Genomic DNA, 21,944 nt, shown 5'->3' with positions numbered 1-21,944 from the left:
ATAAGTCCCTCATTCCTCACTTGTTTATCAAATGCTCATGTTGTTAAATAGCAAGTCTTTTTGTTAACACATTCGCAAGCTGCTCTTTTGTCGAGATATGCTCGATTTGAAGCAATCCTTGTATTTTTTTTCTCTTACAAAATGACAATCAATTTCTATGTGATTTGTTCTTTCATGAAACACGAGATTGTTTTCTATTTGAATCGCAACTTTATTATCGCAAAATAATTTGGCTAGTTCTTTGTTCTTAAACCCAAGTTCATCCAACAACCCACTTAACCAAACAATTTTCGCAGTTGTCGATTCCATACTTCTATATTATACCTCGACTGATGGTCTACAAATCAAATTTTGTTTTTCGATTTCCACAAGATTAATGAGTTTCTTATTTTTACACAATATCACGTTACTAACTTTCTTGACGTAGGACGAGATCCCCAATCTGAGTCACAATATGCTTTTTAATCGAAAGAACCCTTTTACCGAGAAAAACAAGTCTCGCCCTGGATCTTTTTTCACATAACGTACAACTTTGAGTGTCACCTTGTAATGTGATTTTTTTTGGTCGTTGCATGAACTAACTCAGATGTTGCACTGCAAAAGCTATATCAGGCCTTGTATGAGTCAAATATAACAATCTTCCAATGAGTCGTTGATACAACTGTGTGTCTGATAAAACTTCATCATCTTGGTTGGCTTGAATCGCTTCATTGTATTCTACAGATGTCAACTTTAAATTTTTCTATAAAGGAGTAACAACCACTTTTCCTCTGGTGAGACCCATTTCTGAAACTAACTCCAGAGCATACTTTTGTTGACTCAATACAATCCCTACCTTAGATCGAAAAACTTCAATACCTAGAAAATACTTGAGATCCCCTAAATCCTTCATTTTGAAACTTTGATGTAGCACTTATTTCAGTTCATAAATAAGCTTGTCACCAAATTATTAACAGATTATACACATATATAAGCTTTATGACAACTTGACCCCCAACTCTTTTAGTGAACAGAGAATAATCATGCTTACTTTGTGAATATCCATTGAGTAGAAGAGCTTCTGTGAGCTTCTTATTCCATTATCTTTAGGCTTGTTTCAATCCATAAAGAAAGTTTCGCAGTCGACAAACTTGAGTCTCCCTTTAAGTGTGAAAACCAAGTGGAAGCATCATGTAAACTTCTTCAGACAAATCACATTGTAAAAATGCATTATAAACATCCATCTAAAATAGTGGCTAGCTATGTTGAACAGTAAGAGCGATAACAGTTCCTACCATGACCTGTTTGGCAACCAGAGGAAAAGTGTCATAATAGTCAACACCCTCTGCTAAGTAAACCCTTTTCTAACAAGACGAGCTTTAAAGCGTTCAACCGTGCCATCAGAATTATATTTCACCTTGAAGACCTATTTGCAACCAATGGGTGTTTTACCAAAGGGTAAACGAACTACATCCCAAGTGGCATTTGATTCCAATACATAAATCTCTTATTGCATAGCTGCAACCCATCTTTCATCTTTAAAAGCATCAGTATAATTTTTAGGTTCAAGAATATGAGAAATAGAAGCAGCAAAAGAATGAGTGTGAGAAGGCAAATGATGAGAAGTGAAAGAAGATGAAAGAGGATACTAACCTATCTGAAGTAGAGAGAAAGAAGATGTGTGAGAGCAGTAGACATAATCTCGTAACCATAGGGGTGACTTGGAGGGTTGTGTAGTATGGCAGACAGGCTCAGAAACGGGACCATGTGGTGATACAATGGGTAAAGAAGACGAACCAGGTGAAGGCTCAAACACTGAAGGGTCAACAGGTAAGAAATCTGACACTTAGGCTAGAAGCATATGTATATAGTGGTTCATTTGAACAATCGAATGGAACAATATAAGAAGAGAAATTAGCTGGATGAATAGTAGTATGAAGGATATGGGGAAATGATGAAATGGTGGGACTAAGTGACGGGACAAAAAGCTATTGAGTGGATTGGTTAGGTGACATTGATGAAATAGGTGGGATCGGTTATCAACTAAGGTAAGAAATTGTGAGTCAAAAAAGGGTAAATTGTGTTAAGAGGAAAAAAGGTCTGATGGGATTGGGTAAATTTAAAAAGGAAAATATTTTCGTAAAAGAGAATATCCCAACTAACAAACAAAACTTTAGTGGTGATATTATATAGGAGATTAATAACTCTTGAAAAGAGTCATATTTCAAGCCTTTAAATTGAAGTATTTGCTTGTAATTAAGAAAATATGTTTGCATTTTGAATTATTACTAAAGCATTAAATACTAAAGCTTGGATTGTGTTTTAATTGTAAATGTATGTTACTTTTAATTGATGGAAAGAGGTTTAGTAGTCTTTGATAGTAGGTGCAAGTAGGATGAAAGAGGCAAGAAGAAGAAAAAGAGGAAGAGGAAAAGAGAATGAAGGAGGTGAAATATTGCCACGGCAAATGGTGGGATAAATTGCCAACAGAAATGTCATGGAAAGAAGTTTGGTAGTCTTTGATAGTCTTTGGTAGTTTTGAATACATGCATGCAAGCTCAAGACATAGTTGACTGTATCTTATGTTCTTAGGTGGATTTGAATCTAAAATGATTAAATACATCAAATTATTAATCGATTGATACAACCAAGTATTCGAAAGAATAATTGCGGCACTCTAGACATAGAAGTTGTGATCTGTACAGGTGAAGAACATTAGTATGGTTATCATTCTTGAGTCTTATAAACATACACAGACTCAGGATAATAACTAAAGTCTGACTTTCGAAAGAAGTAGACTGCAGTAGAAATTCTCTAGGTAGTAATTAGTCAGAATTTTGCCATGGCATTATTATGTTATGAAAATATTCCCTGAGTAATTTCAACCTTTATCATTCAATAGCAGAAATACTCTCTACTTATTCTTTGTGAATTGCCACGAAATTCATATTGCTTTGTCATTTTTTTTATAATTGATATTATTAGTTTATTCATTAATTCCCTTCATCAATTTATACTATGTTTCTTTTGTATAGTTTAATTAGTTAAATCTACATTAATACTTTACCAATTGTAATCAATTTTCGATCTATGTGGAGACAGTACTCACTCATCATTATATTACTTGAATCGACATATACACTTGTACATTTGCAGTACATATTTACATGCAACAGAGATAACCTTTTTTGAATCGATGAATAACCCATAAAAATAAAGGATAAAGGACGATGAGAAAACTTATCTAAGTTGTAAGATTTTTGGCATAAGCAAGACACCCAAAAATTCGTAAATGAGACAAAGAAGGAGATTTATAATATAACATTTTGAACGAGATTTTCCAATTTAAAATGGAAGTAGGCATTCGATTCACAGGATAAAATGTTGTCAAAAGACACTCTTCCCAAAATTTAGTTCAACAACACCATTTTGTTGAGGTGTGCGAACAAATGAACTTTGATGAGTAATTACCAAGGAAGTAAACAAAGGATTACACTCAGAATTAAAAAAAATTGGTATCATTATCACTTTGAAATATTTTGATAGGTAAAAAAATTGAATATGGACAAGAGTAATTAATTGTTTTAAAATAACAACGGTATCAGTCTTTAATTTGAAAAGAAAAACCCATGTCGCTCTCGAAAAATCATGAACAATTGTGAGAAAAAAACGATGCCTCGAATGTGTTTGAACTTTGTAAAGACCCCATAAATCAAGATTAACTAAATCAAAAGGGGTTATAGCTCTTGAATGACTAATAGGAAAAGGAAGTCTTGTTTGTTTAGCCAAAAGGCATGTTACATAATCAAATTTATTGAGTTTGGGAAAAGAAATATTCTCAAAGTGAACATGCCAAAAAAAATAAGTATCTTTAGTAGCCAAGGAGACAATTGATGATGTAGATAAACAAGGTGGTTGACAAAGAGGGGATTGTAACACAAGTATGTAGAGACCATGTTGCTCCTTACCAATCGCCTTTACATGTCCACTGTAGAGGTCCTGAAGAAACAAAAATGAGGATAAAAAAATAAAACAATGTAAGTCACGTGTTAACTTGGAAATGGAAAGAAATTTAAAATTAAAATTCCGTACATAAAAGACATTCGTAAGTTTAACAGAAGGAAATAAAGTGTGTGTGCTAGTATGAGTGATTGAAACCGATTTGCCAGTGGGTAATTGGACAAAAGATGAGTTTGAAGCACATAAAGCAAGAGATTCAAGACATTTTCCATCATATATCATATGATTTATAGCCCCATTATCCAAAATCCACTAGAAGGAAGATGGCTTAGGAACCATACTTGCCATATGAGCAATTCCTTCAATTGAAGTGACCGCTTGTTTAGAATCATTATTTAATAGGCTTAAAAACTATTAATATTATTCTTAAGTGAATATTGACTGAACATGATTAGCCATGGAACCAATTGACTTGAGCTTAGTGAACTTAAAATCTAGAGGAAAACCAATTAACTTGTAACAACAGTCTCTTTTATGCCCTTGCACCTTACAATGATCACAAATCCCATTGAATTGTTTCTTTCAAGTTTACATATTGAAAGAATACAAGGTCGTGCATTAAAATAAGACACTCTAGAAGAATGCAGATGTTGGGATTCTTCTTGTACTAACATGGAATAGGCAAGATTCATTGAGGGAAGAGGTTACATAATCAAGATCTGACTAAGAAGTGCAACATAAGAATTATTAAGACACATTTCACAATTATAGGAAGAAACTGGTACTAACACATCATACTCATCCCAAAGTAACTTCAACTGAGCAAAAAACACTGAAATAGAAGCAGTGCCTTGAACATGAAAGGCAATTTCATGATGAAGAAAAATAACTTGAATCATATCAACTTTATCATAACATTCTTTCAAGTCTTTCCACACTTGTGCAACATCAGTGGCAAATACGATCCTAGCTGATAACTTAGTGCTAACACTATTCAGAATCCATGATAAGACAATTGCATTATAACGATCTCATTGTGGTTGAAGGGCAGGAGGAATAGAGTCCCTTACACGATCCATCAACAAAGCTGAGTTTATTCTTGGCTAATAATGCAATACACATAGAACGACTCCAAATGGCATAATTCTCATGGTCGGCCAACTGATGAGAAACCAACTAAACACCCGGTGTGTCAGAAGGATGAATATAACCGGATGATTAAAATAAATAATAGTGCAAGAATCACCACCACTACTTGAAACATCCAAGATTGTGATTGGAAAAACCAACGAACCAAGAAAGTTACGAGAAACAAGAGAAGAAACCAATCAATAAAGCCATGTAACATGACATGGTGAATCAAGAAACTAATTGACAGAACAACAGAAGGTAGCAAAGTGACAAGATATAATGGTGATGATACAGAGGACTCGACTTGGTGATAGTGGCAGGCAAGAAATCAAGAATACATGAAATAATAATAAAAAAGAAGAAAAAAATAAAAAAAATGAAAAACGAGGCAATTTTAACATGATTTTCACCTCTGATACCATGTTGTTGCATAGTGTTTTTGTCTCACTAAATAATGTTACAATCTCTAGTTTATATAAAACTATTACTGGTGGAAATCAAATTAATTAACTACTTTAAAGCTAGCTATAACTGCTTATATTTACAATTAACAACTTCTACAAAAATCACAAAATTAGAAAAAAAATTAAAATATAAAGACTAAATATCTAATTTATGCATAATATATAAAATAATAATAAGATTTAACCTTCTTCTTTTTTGGCTAGAACGCAAGGATAATTTTGTCTTCTTATTAACTTATATAAACTAAATGGTTTGATATATATTTTGTCCCTTAAACTTGTTCATTTGTACCTAGTTGATCCTTTTTTTTTAGATTTTGTTGGTACTTAAATTTGTATTTCATCAACTAAATTGGTATTTCTGTACTAATACGATTTGTGTTTACGTGGCACTGCTAACAAATTCAATGGTGTCATGTGGTAGCCTTTCACTATGTCATACAACAAACATATATTAAAAAATTAAAAATATTTAAAAATATAAATTAATAAAAAAAACTATGTTTTTCACATTTGTTCAAATTTATTCTAATTTTTTATAATTAAAAAAAACCTTTACATATTTTAAAATTCTATATATTTTTAATTTCAAAATGATAATATAAATAACCTAATATTTTATAAATAAAAAATAAAAAATATTTAAAATTACTAAAAACACATTTGAAATAAATTTGGGCATGGTTGTCCAAGTTCATTCTTGATGTGAAAAATTATATATATTTTTATTAATTTATATTTTAAATTTTTTTATTTGTATTTGTCACTTGACATACTAAGAATCTACAACGTGGCACCATTGAGTTGGCTAGCAATGTCATGTTAGTACAAACTAACAATGTTAATATAGGGTACCAGCCTAATTCATTGAATACAAGTTCAAGTACCAACTAGTGTCACGAGGCTATAATTTTAGCCTCGCAATTCATGTGACCTTAGGCGATTTTTTGAGTTCAAATCCGCCTAAATTAGCCTAACTCTGAAGGAATAATGAAAAAACAAAAAATACCACAAGAAAGCAACACACACTAGGTGTTTGAGTAAATGCTCTCAAAGTATCTCTATTACTTTGAAGGTTAACAATTAAGTGATTACAAATGAGAGAGAAAACATCTATTTATAGTTAAGCTCCTCCAAATCGAACGGTACAGATCGAATTACATCGACGGTTAAAATTAGTACATATTTATAATATGAGAGTCTTAAAAGATTTAAACTCTATATATTTTTACCCTTAGGATTTATAATAATTACCCTGGTAACTCTAATTTTACTAAGATGTTTCACTCAAAGTTTCAAGTAGATAAATTTCTCCACATGTTTCACGAATTGAGCCAATTTAAGTTGATCGAATGAGCCTAATTTAATCGATTGACCTCCATAGGACTTTTTTATAAATTTGTAATGAACTTTAATCCGCACTATGTGACACTAAGTCCAAAAATAATTAAAGACCTAGATAAAAATGTTTTAATTGAAAAAGGAACAAAATAAATATTAAACCAAACGAAAAAAATAAATAAAAGAAAAAAAAACAGAAACGACAAAAAAGTGGCTGTTTAGTTTTCCAAGGTGAAATTGTTTGGTAATCTCAAAAATATTCATTGACTTATTCAAAGGAGTATGGGTACTTCAAATATCAAACGTCCGATTATCTAAAGATTCACAAATCACAACTTAATGATACCATCGGACGTACAGAATCTGCTTCAGACAAAGATCCCAAAGTACCCACCATCAAATCTTCCTCTTTTAACTTGGTTTCTTCTTATCATAATTAAAATAAATAAATATCAAATCTCTTCTCAGTCCTCAATTCTTCTGTGCATTAACTGTATGTTTCTGTTCTTCTTTTGCAGCGCCTGTCTCTGTCTCTGTCTGAACGACACTTCTAACAGACCATCACTCCTCTCTTATCTCTTTCCTCACCATTTTTCTTAGGTTTTATTTATTAAGCCATGAATGTTCTCTAAATCTTCCCTTCTTCTTCACCTTTGTTTTGGGTGTTTCCATTTTATAAGTTTTCTTTCTTATTGAAACGTTTATGGAATTAAAGGGTGAGATATTAAAATGGAAACTTATTTAAATCCCCATTTTTTATCTTAGTTTTGCTGAAACCCCATCCAAAGCTTGAAACTTTAAGCCTATCAAGCGTTTATATCTTCAAACTATTGAGACATTATAAGCGAATCTAACTCCAAAGTTGTCAAGTTTTGAGCTTCTGGGTCTTTTCTAGAGATGTCCCACATCGATTTAGAGCAAGGAACTCACCGCCGCGACGGGAGTGACGTCAGCTCCAGGGAGGCTAGCGTCTGCTTCTCGGAAGCCGACGAGGGTTCATGCTACTCTCAGTTTTATTCCACTGCAGGTGGTTCTTACGACGATTACAGCTTCACCGAGGGAGAGATTGACGGCGGCGCCTCGGATTCCAGGAGGGTGTCGGATTGTTCAGTGGAGGCGGAGATTGAGGGAGGAGTTGCTGAAATCAAGGTGCATTTGGCCAAAGTGGAGAAAGATTGTAGAATTTGTCATTTGGGTTTGGAAAGTAACAGCCATGAATCCGGGGTTCCTATTGAATTGGGTTGTTCTTGTAAAGATGATCTTGCTGCTGCTCATAAACTTTGTGCTGAGGCATGGTTCAAGATCAGAGGAAATAAGTAAGTAAAAACATTTCTATTGACTTGGAATTTACTCTTTCTTAATAACATTAACTACCCACTCAAGGGAACGAAGAGTTAAAATTTTTGGTTATTTTGATAAGGTGAAAAATGCATTTGATTTGCTTAATGGAGAAGAAATTAAAGTAATGCTTAAAGCTTTAAAAACTCTCCTACGATGTGTTTTAAGACTAAACCGACAAATTGTTTGCTCTTAAGTGCTTTGTTTTTTTGTGATTTAGGAATCTCTCTATCATTGTATGAAAGTGAAGATTTGACCTTTTTTGATGCATTCCCTTTGATTAAAGATCATTGCTTGGTGGTATGCCACTTTGGAAGTTTTTTAACTAATGGTTCCCTATTATTGACATTATATGAGTGGTGCAAGTAGCTATCTGATTCTTGCTCTTGGCAGATTGTGCATTGGCATGTTCTGCACTTCATGCATGTCCGGATTTATGTAATGTTTTGTCGAAACAACTGTTGATGCAATAACTATGCATAGAACTGTTATCATGGCAGATGAACATGGCTTCATTATGTATATAATTGAAGATATTGATAATTCAAGTCTGCTTAATTGTTTAAGGACTTGCGAGATTTGTCATTCTATTGCACGCAATGTAGTTGGAGTGAGCGAGGGTACCGATCAATCGAACGACACCAACAGTTCCACGACAACAGCTGCAGTCCCAGGACCAGCAGCTCATACAGACACACCAAGTTTCTGGCATGGCCACCGCATCCTCAATTTTCTCCTTGCTTGCATGGTATTTGCATTTGTGATATCATGGCTCTTTCACTTCAATATGCCATCATCCTAAAATTCGGTACCACATGTTCTTGAACAAAATCGAACGAATGAAACGGAGATGAATAATAATATAGTCTTAGAGAGTTCAATATACCCAATATATTAAAAATAAAATTTGAAAACCTGTACAACTATTCGGTTTTTTCTTTTTTTGCTCCTATTGACTTCCAAATTGGTGTTATCTTTGTTGGAACGCTTCATGGGCGTCACTTTCCACCCTTAAGCTTAAACAGGCAAAAGGAAATGGATATTAAAGCAGTAGGGACACCCAAGAAAACGCATTTGGCCTTTTCATTCAAGACAAGGCAGTGTCTGGCATAGACGGTTGTTTGATGACACCATGGTCCCGCCATCAATGAACAACTACATAAGACAGACAAGATTCTTTTGTCTCTTATCTTCTGCTGTTCTAAACCAGAAAAAATCTTCCCTCCCTGTATGCCTCATTAATGCACAAGTGGTCGACTTGAAAAGGGTATTACATTAATGTAGCAAACAAAGTACAAAATTGTAAACGAAGGCCTTTCCCAGTGCGCCATTTTTGTGGACTTGTCACAATGAAAATTGAACGTGGAGAAAAAAAAGATTCGATATCCTATTACAAGTATATGTTGCCATCTGTGCAGTTAACATGGAAGCCTATAATCAAGAAATGGACCCAAGAAATGAGATGACCACATAAAACATAACAATCCCTGTTTCAGTTTAAGCTGGCCCTGGTCACACTCATCCAACAAGGAGAAAAGGATAACTAAATCATACGAATCAAGGGAGTCTATGTCCGATAGGTGGTGGCATAAGCATAGCCACCCACTTGGGGGGGGGGGGCAGAGGTCAAACATGAAGCAATGATGGAATTTTGCAGCATCTTCAAAAAGCTCTCAGCTTCCTATTATTGACCAGTTCGTTCAAGTATATATTACTAAATAAAACATCTTTGTGCATTCCATTCAGTTCCACATGATCTCCCCACATTTTGTCAATTACTAAACCGGGAATGCTCCAGAGCAATGGCTGCATGTTGGAATCTGTACTCTTTCCAACATGGCCACGTTGCTCTATTATTGGATTCCTTTGAAGATAAACGTGCAGCAGTTAAAACATTATTGTGCATGAAAGATGAAGCAGCCTGGCTTTGATGATTGAAGGAAACAAGACGACTTTTTTTTCCCGCACATTACCATGCCTGGGGACAGTACGCACTAGCTTTACATAACCATCACATGCATCAGTGAAGAAATGAAAAGTAGTCATGTGCTCGTCCAATTTTAGTTGCAGGAATCTGAGTTTTCTAAAAGCCTGTCTACTATAATTTCCATTTTAAGTTTGGTTTTCAGTTCTCCTAAAGATTCGGGTCAAACCTGGAATGTCTTGAGATGAAACATAAAGATTTAATAGTTACTTAAAAACTTAAAAAACCGGTTTATCTCAATGGCCTTCGGCATTGAGAGACAACAATCACAATTTCAGCGTTCGACATGGGAAAGAGAATGACACAGGCACTGGCAATAGGAACTCGGAATATTCCATGATATATGTTGATGCTGATCATGATGATGGCCGATGATTTTATGCAAAGACAGGGAAGGACAGCACAATGTACAAGTGCACTACTCAGTTTCTGTTTTTCTTAAGAATACAAATCAATTACCAGTATTGGAAGATGCTAAGCCTTTAATCAAAAGATCATATGGATCCGAGCAGAGCACAATTACAGTAATAGCAGGCAGCTTCCATCATCTACGCACCATTCATTGCAGTATCGGCATGGAGTCCATTTGCATCTTCCATTGTCTTGCCATTAACTTCACTTCTCCGCCTCTAAACAAATAATAGAAAGCATAAATGCCAATCTAAATTGGATATCACCGTGAAGATATTCAAAGAGGAAAATTAACAGATAAAATCATTATTTATACCCAATCAGCAGGGTCTACAGAATTCCCATTCAAGAGCTTCTGGTTCTCTTCTTTGGTCTTACTATCCTTGTCCTTCGTGCTTAATGGTAGCAACAGAGGTAAATTTCCACTGGTTCTGTCAGGCAATTCTGCAGTAATATATTGGTGTTAAAACTAATGATGAAGTTATGTCCCGGTCACTGGAAGACTAATAGATTATACCAAATTAGATAAAATCAAAAGTCGAAGCATTCTAATTTCTAACCTGGCAGTTTCTTGTCTATGAAGAATACTACTAAATTAACAGTATACCTGCAGTGAAATCCAACTAAAGTCAAAATAAATTGGAAAAAGAATACTAATGGACATTCCAAAAGGGCATTTCATACCATGCGACAACTACATCAACTGTGTAATGTTTTCGGGATGCCACAATCAAGAGACTTTGGATGATAGCTACCAACCAAGCCAACTGCTTTATGCACCTGCAATTGGACAACAATACCATAAAAAACCAAATATTCGTCCACTGATACTTACGTAACATAATAAGCCAGAATTCTTTGCCCCATTGACTGTATACAAGAAACTAATAGAACATACTTATGATACAGTCTGATCCAAACATTTTGCTATTGCAAATCAGAAAAAGTTACAAGAATGGTACTTGACATAATAATCTCAGGATGTTCCGAATTGGATTTCTTTCATCTTTTTCCCCCTACATCATTGGGGCTAATGCCTAAAAATAAGTGAAACAAATAAGCCATGTGTTTTACCTTCGTGTGCCATATTTCTGATAGGTTAGCACAAAGACTAGGGTGAAGATCATGTGTGATGAAAAAATCAAGTCACCACAACCATATATTACACCTCGAGGAACTGAAAAATCAACAAAGTAAATGAGCCAAAATAGTTATTAAGAAACATATCTATATAATTAAAGGCAATTAATAAAATTTTAAATAAAATAAGAATACATACAATTAATTAAGAGGACTTCTAGCACACTCTCTGGTTTCGGCAACCTGGCAAGCTTTGAACCCTATAAAAAGAGGTTATTTACTAAAATGTTCTTAACCAAGCAAACAAATGTACAACGCAAAATAACAACAACAACAATAATAATAACAATAACAAATACCATTTCACAGTGTCCTCATAAAGTCGAAAGCAAGTACAGACATAAGTTCAAGACTATACCTCTCGGCAGTGATAATTAGGTCCAGGAAGCTGAGTAGAATAGAATGTAACGATTCGGAGAATCTGAGAAGCCTGTAGCACAAAAATAGACAAAGAAACAAAAAACTGTAAGCAAAAAGCTAAGGCTTAAGGTTTCATCATTTATCAAGATTCATTGTATTAATAAAGGTAGTTGAACAACTTAAGCATTGAATTCAGTTTCATTGGACAGGTTATTGATGAAAATGGCACTTCAAATTGAAGGACTCATTTGAACAACTTAATAAAAGGTATTAATAAAGGTAGTTGAACAACTTACGCATTGAATTCAGTTTCATTGGACAGGTTATTGATGAAAATGGTACTTCAAATTGAAGGACTCATTTGATTAATAAAATATATATTGGAAGGGGGAGGGGTAAAATATCTGCTATTTTATAATTGACATCTTACTTTAGCCAAAATGAGCTCAGTAGTCATTACTGACATTGGAGAAAGGTTGGATGAGCCTATAAAATTTAATTAGCATTTCAATAATTACCAGACAGAGAAAAAGGACAAGCAATCTAATCTTCAATACGAGAATCCAATGATTCTCACTAACCACAGTGACATACATGGCATACTTTGACAGAAGGAAGAACCTAATAACTAGTCCTACAACAAGGCCATAAATTGGGTGTACTTACAACTAAAAATGCTAGCACCCTGCACCAAACTAGAACTGTGTAGATCTTTTTGGTCTTGAAGATGAAAGGATGGAAAGTCCACTGCAAATAGAGCAACTCACATGTTAGAAGCGGAGAAATAAAAGAACTGCAATTTCGTCTACTAGAAATGTGAGAACTGAAAACAACTAATGAAATCAATAGAGAAGTAAAGGAAGAAAAGCCAACAACATCAGAGTAACTTTACCAATAGAAAAGATAAAAAGACACAGGTGAACACTGTCTCACTGATATAGCCCTTATCTTGCCCAAGCTCCTAAATATAAAAGAAAATTAAATATAAGAAGACATGTCACCAAATAATTGACATATAATAGAGACAAACAAAGAGCAAAATCAAAAGAAAGTTGTTCTTACTGGAAGAATGAAAAAACCAAGATCCTGAAGTGTTGGCCCTGGCCGGTGTAAATAATGAACTCCTCGGGCAGCTAGACCATGAATATACTGCAGGGACAAAGCCAGATTAGACCCACATCCTTCTAAGATGATCCAAAACTTGGAGAGAAGCAATGAAAAATGTAGCATAAACTAAAGCTCAAACAATATGCAATGTAATCTGTATGAACCATGATATAGATTTGTCTTATTTCTCCCAGTTATAGTAAACCAGATCTTACTTAAAAAAAAAAATCAAAACAAGCAGCTCTGTTGTTTTAGAAAAGATGCTATAGCTTTTCCACTCCCCCATTTACTGCTTAAAATACAAAAATTGGTAAGAGAAAGAAATCAATCAACTTTGGAAATTATTCAAACTCAAACAAATAGATTGAAAATAGAAATGAAACCTGAAAAATTAGACCAGCAAGAAGATATTTCCAATTGTCTAGAAGAAGGTTGATCTCCGTAGTTGTCTCTGCACAAATTCTCTTCCACAACTAGAAAAATAAAAATCAAATCAAATCAAATCAAAACAAAATCCCTTATAATTTCCATTCCCCAATACAAAGAACATAAAGAAGGGGGAAAAAAGGAAACCTTTGAAGCTTCGCGACCAATGTAAAGCGTCATCTTGATGTCGTGTAACAACCAGTGCCATAGTAGTTCAAAGCCCACCGGTTAAGGTCAACATCTCTAAAATTCAAAACCGCTCAATCTTTGTGCAAATCCCCTTTTTAACCAAAACCTTAACCTCCCCAAAATGAAATAATATGAATAAAAGTGAGCAAATTTTATTAATGTGTCTCTCTTTTGTTTTCCACCAACAAAGACCAACTTCAAATCCACCACCACAAGTGTAACCCCCGCCGCCGCCGCCAATTAATCGATTCTTCGAGGGATCAAAGACTGGCGATCCAGGATGAGGATCGGGAACCAAGGAAGAGAAAGAAAATGAAAATAGAGAAAAAGGTTGAAATTAAAGACTAAATGAAAATTAAATTAAAGGAATGATAAAAAGAAACTTCGGCGCAACTATATTTTATATTTTGTCAACATTTCTATTTATTGTTTGTTTACTTAAATGCCCTTACGGTGGTGGGTGAGATATTCACTTAACTGAATTTTTTAATTTTTAATTAAACTTTCACGTTAAAAGAAAGTCTTTATTGCTAATAATTTAAATATTTTTAACCACATAATCCAAATTAGAATCATATGTATTATCTATTAATTTAAAATATAATTTTTTTTAATTGCATTCAACTATAATCAAAATTAATAATTTAATATAAAATATCAATTCTAAATGTCACTTTTTAACACTAAGTTCAAAGAAATGGTAGCATTAAAATAATTACAAAATCATCTATTTTTTTTTATTTAAATCATGTGGGAATGCCATGTTCATCTCAAGTTGATTGATGGGTTAAATAAATTTGGTTTGTTATCTGTCCCTATGTATATACGTCACCTCAACTTTACCCATTTCCAATACCACATAAAAAAAATTTCGTTTGCATAACCCATAGCTTAAATAATAATAAAATATTAAATTAAAATTGTCATTTGGGATTCAATTATTAAAATACAAAAAATAATGAGACAAATTCATAATATTAAAGTAGAGGAATCAAATTTTAAATATGAAAAGAGTACAAGGACTGAAAATATAATTAAACTTTATCTTATTATACATTTTTTCAAAGTTTTACTAATATTAAGTAATTACAAATTATAAATATAAATACATACAAATTTAAACCTTCAATGCCCGAAATCTTAATCTTTATCAACAATGTATTATACTTATATTGTAAGAATGTATTATATACATTGATGAAGTATATAACGTGTTCATTTGGTATATGAGGAAGTGGAGGAGTGCCATATGGATGCAAGCGGTCATTGTGGAAGCGTGAATTTCAACGACCCCTAAAGGCAAAATAGTGAGAGTCAATGGTGGTTATTGCCGACAGTCGAGGTGCGTTTGGGATAAAAAACAATGAATCAACGAAGGCAGGAGAGGGAAAGTGCGTTTTGAAGAATCAAAATTTCCAAAACAAAAAACAGAAAAAAGGGACCATTTTTTTTTTTTGTAGTTGTCAAAGACACAAAACCGCCAAGCCGGCCCTTTTCCCGAAACGTGTTGATGTCGACTTGTCCATTTGTCCTCTTTATCACTAACAATAACCAAATCCCCTAATCTGCCTTGATTATAACATTTTAGATAAACTTCAACATTATTTAATTAGTTTGTTTATTTTTTTTTTGTTTTGAAATTTAAAACAAATTCCGTGGTAGGGTAATGTTAATTCTTTTTTCTGGAAGGTCTTCACTGAAATTTTTAATTATTCTCGAAATTTTTTTCAAAATATCAATTAAGTTATTATGATAGTTTTGCATTTAATTGAGTTTTTGATTTAATAAAATTGACCTAATAAATCTTTTAATTAACGTTGATCGTTACAGTATTAATGGAGAAAAAATTATTTTTTTATTGATGTGGCAATGTCATTTCAACAACTGTTGTTAATATAGAATGTCACATTAGCGCTGTTAATGATCACATCAAAATTATAATGATTAACGTTGGTCAAAAGACTTATCTAATCAGGGACTCAATTGGGTGTGAAAAGATTTTTAATTGATTCTTTTCGAAAAATTGAAAGGGGAAGATTGGAGGATTTGATAAGTTAGTGATTAATGTTAGAAACTTAACTTAGAAGTATGTCCAGACTCCACCACATGGTGCTGGTTTGTGTCTGAATTTTGGTTTTCCTTTAAAATTAATTACTTAATCTTATGCTTGTAAATTTAAAGTACGGAGCTTTCAGAATACGAAACTTTGGTGGTATGAATGAATGAGTAAATAAATTTAAGGCTGGGAAACTTGTTGGAAATTTCAAAATTGGAATGTCAGCCAGACTTCCACTAGAAGGGAGAGGGAAAAAATCAGATTGGGTCCAAAAAGGCTTGAAAGATTGAAATAAAAACGTTAGGTTTGCAATGATTTAAAAAAATGAATCAAACCAACCGTAAGACTTCAACTGGGTAAGTCTACTTTTCTTTTAGAATAGATGGAGTGGACCGAACAAAGGGAGGATTAATTCAAATACTCACCAGTTTGATCCATGAATAAGTTCAATTCATTTTCTTTATTGCTTCCAATGAGAAGATTCTAGATAACCAACCATTGAAGTTTAATTAATAAAACATATCTATTAAGACATGTTGATTTGTGAGGAATGTGAAATCAATTTACAAAGAAATAACAATATATATATATAGAAAAACTTTAGTATCTTGTTTCAAACGTTGAAGACAATAATCACAAAATTAGGTAACAGTCAAATAAATATAAGCAAAGACCAAATAAATAAAAACATGATTTACTTAAGAAAAATGAAGTAATCATTGTTGGAAATATACTACTGCAAAATGAAATCGTTAGCGCTTGATAGAAAATATAAACTGAGTATAAATAAATACAATAATCACTGTGTCGTGGAAGAACCACTGTCTTAGAAGTAAATTTGTCCTGATCGATGTAATTGTAACACCCCAAACCTGGTCTAAACGTTATGACCGAATCTGGCGGTGTCACATTGTAACACCCCTTACCCGTATTCGACGTCGGAATAGGGTACGAGGCATTACTAGAAGACATACATTTGCATACGTATTAAACCGAGTTACAAAATTTCACCCGAATTAAAACTTTCAAATTATTAACATGCTTTTATAATTCTTTACAGCATATCCTCGAAATATTATATTCATAACAAATAGGGCCTACAAGACCCAATATTTACTCATGTAATTCAAAGCTTCATTTTCATTTCATTCAATTCACAATTTCTCATGTTCACAATTCAAATCAATTTCTCAATCCAATATATATATTTCAATCATCTAAGAATATAATTCAAGTTACACGAACTTACCAGGTTAAATTGTAGAAATACTAAAATTTAGGGACATTTTGATAATTTTATATTTTCCTCGAATTTCCACCCAATCTTGATATAAATTAATATTTCATTCAATTTATTAATTTAAAGATAAAACAATTCATTTCATGCAATTTGATCACTTTTTGACATTTTTACAAAATTACCCTTAAAATTTTTACTTTTATTCAATTTAGCCCCTAAACCTAAAACATGTAAATTAGCTATTTTAAAATAAACTCATATTAGCTGAATATTCACATATATTTTTCCTCCTCCACTCCATTCCACATCCTTGATATATACATAATACCACTATTAACTTGTTTACTCATAACAAGCTGTTCACTTGAGTCATAGTCACTAAATTAATTATATCTTAAGCTAAAGAACTCCGAATTGAGATCCACACATTTTTCGTGAAACTAGACTCACATATATTCTTACCATAAAATTTTCAAAATTTTCGGTTTAGCCAATAAGTACAGTTTATTCTTTAAATTTTCCCCTGTTTCACCGTTTTACAGTTCCAATACCTCTTCACTAAAAATTAATTATATCTTTGTACAAAATTTAGATGATGTTCCTATTTGTTTCTATTTAAAATAGACTCATTAAGGATTGTAAACATATAAATTATAACCCATAAGTATTTTTGTACAATTTTTAATGATTTTTCCAAGTCATAATAGGGGAACTCGAATTCATTCTAACCTTGTCTCACAAAATTTATTATATCTCATGATTTACAATTCCATTACTTACACCGTTTCTTCTATGAGAAACTAGACTCAATAAGCTTTATTTTCATATTTTATTCATACTCTAATTCTATTTCCAAAATTTATGGTTATTTTTCAAAGTTAACCTATTGCTGCTGTCCAAAACTGTGTTAGTGCAAAATGTTGATTACAAGGTGTATAACTCCCTTTTTCCCTTTCTCTATAATATTTCCCATCACTTTCACTTATTTCTCTTCACTAATATATCAAGAACATAAGACCTTATATAAGAAAACTCTTCTATAACATTATTTCCATGCTTTTTCAATAATATCAAACTTAAAAATATATTGAAATCTTGATGTTCTTACCTTGTGCTATTGATTTCAATCTTTAACTTGATTTTCTCTCTCCTCCAGCTTCTATTTCTTGAATCTAACTTGATATTCTAGCTCTCCATTGTCTCCTTGTTATTCTTCTCTCTTGGAAGCTATGGAAATTCTTTTGATTTTTAGGTGAAAATGGTAAATTTTTGGTGGAAGGACCAAATGGTAAATAAAGCAAAACTTTCTTTCTTCTCCTCTCTTCTCATGTTAGTTGCATGGAAATATGGTGGAATGGATGATTCTTCATCTTCCTTTTCTTATATATACTAAATAAAATACTAATAAAATAATAAAATATCATTTAAAAATCAAATTAAAATATTAATAAACTAATATTTATTTATTTAATATAAAATATCTCCAACATCATCATTATCTTCTAGATTTCTCTCTCTTCTAATTGACCATTTTTCCCTTTATAATCTTTAAAAATTCCATCCTTGAGTCATCACTTAATTTGGTAAAATTGTGATTTAGTCCCTCAAAATTTTTTACCTTTTCAATTTAGTCCTAATTCATCCATTTTCCTTAGTTTCTAGATTATTCCACCCTTAAAATATTTACACTATTGGTCCTTCAATTTTTTGTATTTACACTTTAATCCCTCAAAATTTGAGTATTTACTCTTGGGCAACAAAACTTTTCTCACTTTTGCGATTTAATCATTTCTTGAATTAATATGTCATAATATAATTCCCAATGTTTTCATAACTCAAAATTTCCCTTTTGTCACTTTATTTCCTTATTTTACTATCAAGGATACCTACTTTCTTACTGTAGTAATTTTCGGGATATTACAGTAATTGACTTCAATATTCATACTCTCGAATAAAGAAGGTAGAATACAATTGGCATTGCTCTTCCCGAAAGGAATAAAAAAAATATAAGGGAAATAAACTGAAAAGAAAACAGGTGAGCTGAGGAAAGAAGAATGAGATTCTTGTTGTTTTTCTTGTTGTGAAAAATAAGAATGGTATGTTATTTATATTGTTTTCTAAAGGGGAAAAATGGTAAAATAATAGTGTTAGTTACCAAAAAGCCAAAGGATTTTCTGCAATTGAAAATATTCTGAAAAACAAAAAAAATATTTTTGATAAAAAGAAAAGAAATTTTATCGTAGACACTGACACGGGTTGGGCAGGCAGCGACGACAGTCTGCGTGTATTGGGCTTTTAGCCCTAACTACTCAATTAGGGTAAAAGGCAAGACTATGTTTAAACCCTCTTAGAAGTCTTTTCTCAACCAATATGAGATTACCCACTTTGCATTAATAACATTCCCCCACTAATGCAAAAGAATTGGAAATTTTTGTAAACATGAGAAAAAGTAAAACATGAGAAGAGCAACAACGAAATTAGTCGCTCAAGCACTAGTATCTTGTGGATTTGAACTAGTACATAGTGAAATGAGTGATTCTTCTATTTAACAAGTGAACGAATCTTGAACTTATTAAGATAGGGGTTAATTCATGACACATGACTAATCTCAGATTCAATTGATGTTCATTGATATATCATCAAGTTTTAGCCAATACACCTCAGGATACTAGTAAGTGCTCTAGAAAGACTGTCCAATGTATTTCATAGAAGGTGGCTAGTTCTTTACACTTACATAGGTGATTTCATCAAGTCTATCTTAATATAAATTACCCGAATCAAGGATATGAAATCATTAAGAGTATTTATTAAGCTTATCCTTTCAAATTTAAATTCGGTGAATTCATTAAGCCCGTCTCAATAAGACCACCCAAGCTTTGAGATATGAATTCATTAAGAGTAAGAACTCAACCTTATGCATGTACATCATTCGCTATAGGGATAAGTGAAATGTACACTATGAGTCTTTCCATAGTTTCATTTGACCACATTAAACTTAGAAAACTAAGTTGGGTATCCACCATGAATTTCTCAATACTGGGCTTAAGACCCATCCCCTTCGACGAATCAAGAACTATTTTCCTACTTATCCCTTTGGTTAGTGGATAAGCTAAGTTTTTTTTAGACCTCACGTACTCCGAAGTAAGTACTCTATTCTTTATTAAATGTTTCACATATTCATGTCTTATTCGAATATGCATCTTCTTACCATTGTAAGCTTGGCTCTTAGCAACGCAAATTGTGGCTTGTGAGTCACATAATAGAGATATGGAAGGTGTCAATTTTTCCTATAAAGGAATCTTCGTAAGTTGATTACTAAACCACTCGGCCTCTTGCCCGGCTAAGTCAAGAGCTATAAACTCTGATACCATCGTGGATCGAGCAATACAAGTTTGTTTAGCAAACTTCCAAGAAATAGTTGTTCCACCCAACGTAAAAACATATCTACTTGTAGAGCTAACTTCATCATTATTAGTTATCTAGTTTGCATCACAACATCCCTCTAGGACTGCAGGGTATCCAAAAAATTCCAACTTCCAAGTTATTGTTACCTTTAAGGTATTTAAGCAAACACTTTAGAGTATTCCAATGCTCATTGATAGGATTATGAGTACATTTACTTAGTCTACTAATTGCATAAACAATATCAGGCTGAGTGTAGTTCATTAAGATTATAAGGGTTTCAATAATTTTAGCATATTCTGTTGAGAAACACTATTTTCTTTATTCTTTATCAATTGTATGCTAGAATCAAAAGGAGTTTTCACAGGGACTACATCAAAGCTATTAAACTTCTTTAGCACTTTCTCTATATAGTGAGATTGGTTTAAAGTAAATCCCTTTTCTGATTTAGTAACCTTAACTCCTAAGATTACATCTACCTCTCCCAAATCAGTCATATCAAACTTGGTAGATAAGAAATTTTTGGTTTTGATAATGACTTTTGTATTAATGCTGAAAATTGATATGTCATCCATATACAAACGTATGATGACACAATCAGAACCAAACAACTTAGAATACAAACATGCATTTACACCATTAACAATAAAAACCCAAACTAAGAATAGTTTTATGAAATTTCTCATACCATTATTTTGGAGCTTGTTTGAGACCATACAAAGATTTTTTGAGTCTACAAACTTTATCTTCCATACTAGGTGTAACATCCCGCCCAAAGAAGCCCTAGTATTCGAGTGTTGTTTTAGAAGTGGGAATTTTGGAATGAGTTTTGAAATAGGTAAAGTGATAGACTCTTAATAGGAACAATTAAGGAACTATAGGAAGGAATGTTTGACTAAACAATAGTAGTCGTCCAAATGCATTTTTGGAGTATAGAATGGGCAAACTTTGATGTGGAAACAAGTAGGCAAGGATTCTTAGGCAAATAAAGATGATAAGTAAAACGAAAGTAATGGTTAAGAGGTATGAGGTCACGCCAGAAGGCATAATACCTCTAGAGACCAATAAGGTCTCGTACCAGTTGATTGGTAAGGAAAGCTGGTTGGAAACTAACTAAACATGAACCGGAAGAGTCAAAGGCTAAAGAAGTATCAAGTAAGTCTCTTAGACGTGACAGATCTTGATAAGCCACTCGGTCTTAACGTGACCTTTATCAAGTCCCCATGAAAACTTTAGTTAAGTTAAAAGGACGCTCGAGTTAAGTTAAAGGGGTTATCTTTCTTATTAAGGAGGAGGGTTATGAACAGATGAAGGTTGCCTCTCAACAGATGAGTCTGAAACCCTAATTTCTGCTAGTGATTTCCCTCTCAACAAGGTAAATTTTATGACTTGGTCTACTAAGGACGTGTAGATCTA

At 32.9% G+C, this 21,944-nt stretch overlaps 2 protein-coding genes across 4 annotated transcripts; one reads left to right on the top strand and one right to left on the bottom strand.

The window, feature by feature from the left end:
* Window positions 1-7,278: 7,278 nt before the first annotated feature.
* Window positions 7,279-9,612, top strand: LOC107899011 (uncharacterized). Of its 3 annotated transcripts, none has more exons than XM_041090705.1 (3): window positions 7,279-8,191; window positions 8,781-8,961; window positions 9,239-9,612. In XM_041090705.1, the coding sequence occupies exons 1-3, from the start codon at window positions 7,773-7,775 to the stop codon at window positions 9,257-9,259; spliced, it is 621 nt and encodes a 206-aa protein (XP_040946639.1). In that variant the 5' UTR covers window positions 7,279-7,772; the 3' UTR covers window positions 9,260-9,612. The 3 variants fall into 3 exon arrangements, with proteins under 3 accessions (XP_040946639.1, XP_040946638.1, XP_016680088.1); XM_041090704.1 differs by having other exon boundaries at window positions 9,230-9,612; XM_016824599.2 differs by having other exon boundaries at window positions 7,286-8,191; window positions 8,781-9,612.
* A 770-nt stretch (window positions 9,613-10,382) lies between these two features.
* On the bottom strand, window positions 10,383-14,237 carry LOC107899010 (phosphatidylinositol:ceramide inositolphosphotransferase 1). The gene is made up of 12 exons (XM_016824598.2): window positions 13,789-14,237; window positions 13,599-13,688; window positions 13,171-13,257; window positions 13,001-13,069; window positions 12,775-12,855; window positions 12,107-12,178; window positions 11,888-11,948; window positions 11,683-11,785; window positions 11,293-11,388; window positions 11,169-11,215; window positions 10,925-11,052; window positions 10,383-10,826 (listed from the first exon to the last, which is right to left on the bottom strand). The coding sequence occupies exons 1-12, from the start codon at window positions 13,819-13,821 to the stop codon at window positions 10,746-10,748; spliced, it is 948 nt and encodes a 315-aa protein (XP_016680087.1). The 5' UTR covers window positions 13,822-14,237; the 3' UTR covers window positions 10,383-10,745.
* Between the last annotated feature and the right edge of the window lie 7,707 nt (window positions 14,238-21,944).

The sequence above is a fragment of the Gossypium hirsutum genome, chromosome D04, assembly GCF_007990345.1.
Source record: "Gossypium hirsutum isolate 1008001.06 chromosome D04, Gossypium_hirsutum_v2.1, whole genome shotgun sequence".
In the NCBI taxonomy this organism is placed as follows: domain Eukaryota; kingdom Viridiplantae; phylum Streptophyta; class Magnoliopsida; order Malvales; family Malvaceae; genus Gossypium; species Gossypium hirsutum.
The sequence above is the reverse complement of the archived record's forward strand: the minus strand, read 5'-3'. Positions and strand labels throughout refer to the sequence as shown.

Coding starts and splice junctions, on each gene's coding strand:
- LOC107899011 (XM_016824599.2), top strand. CDS start 7,773: ATGTCCCACATCGATTTAGAGCAAGGAACTCACCGCCGCGACGGGAGT. Junction 8,192..8,780: donor TTCAAGATCAGAGGAAATAA/GTAAGTAAAAAC, acceptor TAATTGTTTAAG/GACTTGCGAGATTTGTCATT.
- LOC107899010 (XM_016824598.2), bottom strand. CDS start 13,821: ATGACGCTTTACATTGGTCGCGAAGCTTCAAAG. Junction 13,070..13,170: donor TTGGTTTTTTCATTCTTCCA/GTAAGAACAACT, acceptor TTTTATATTTAG/GAGCTTGGGCAAGATAAGGG. Junction 11,389..11,682: donor CAGAAATATGGCACACGAAG/GTAAAACACATG, acceptor GTCCAATTGCAG/GTGCATAAAGCAGTTGGCTT.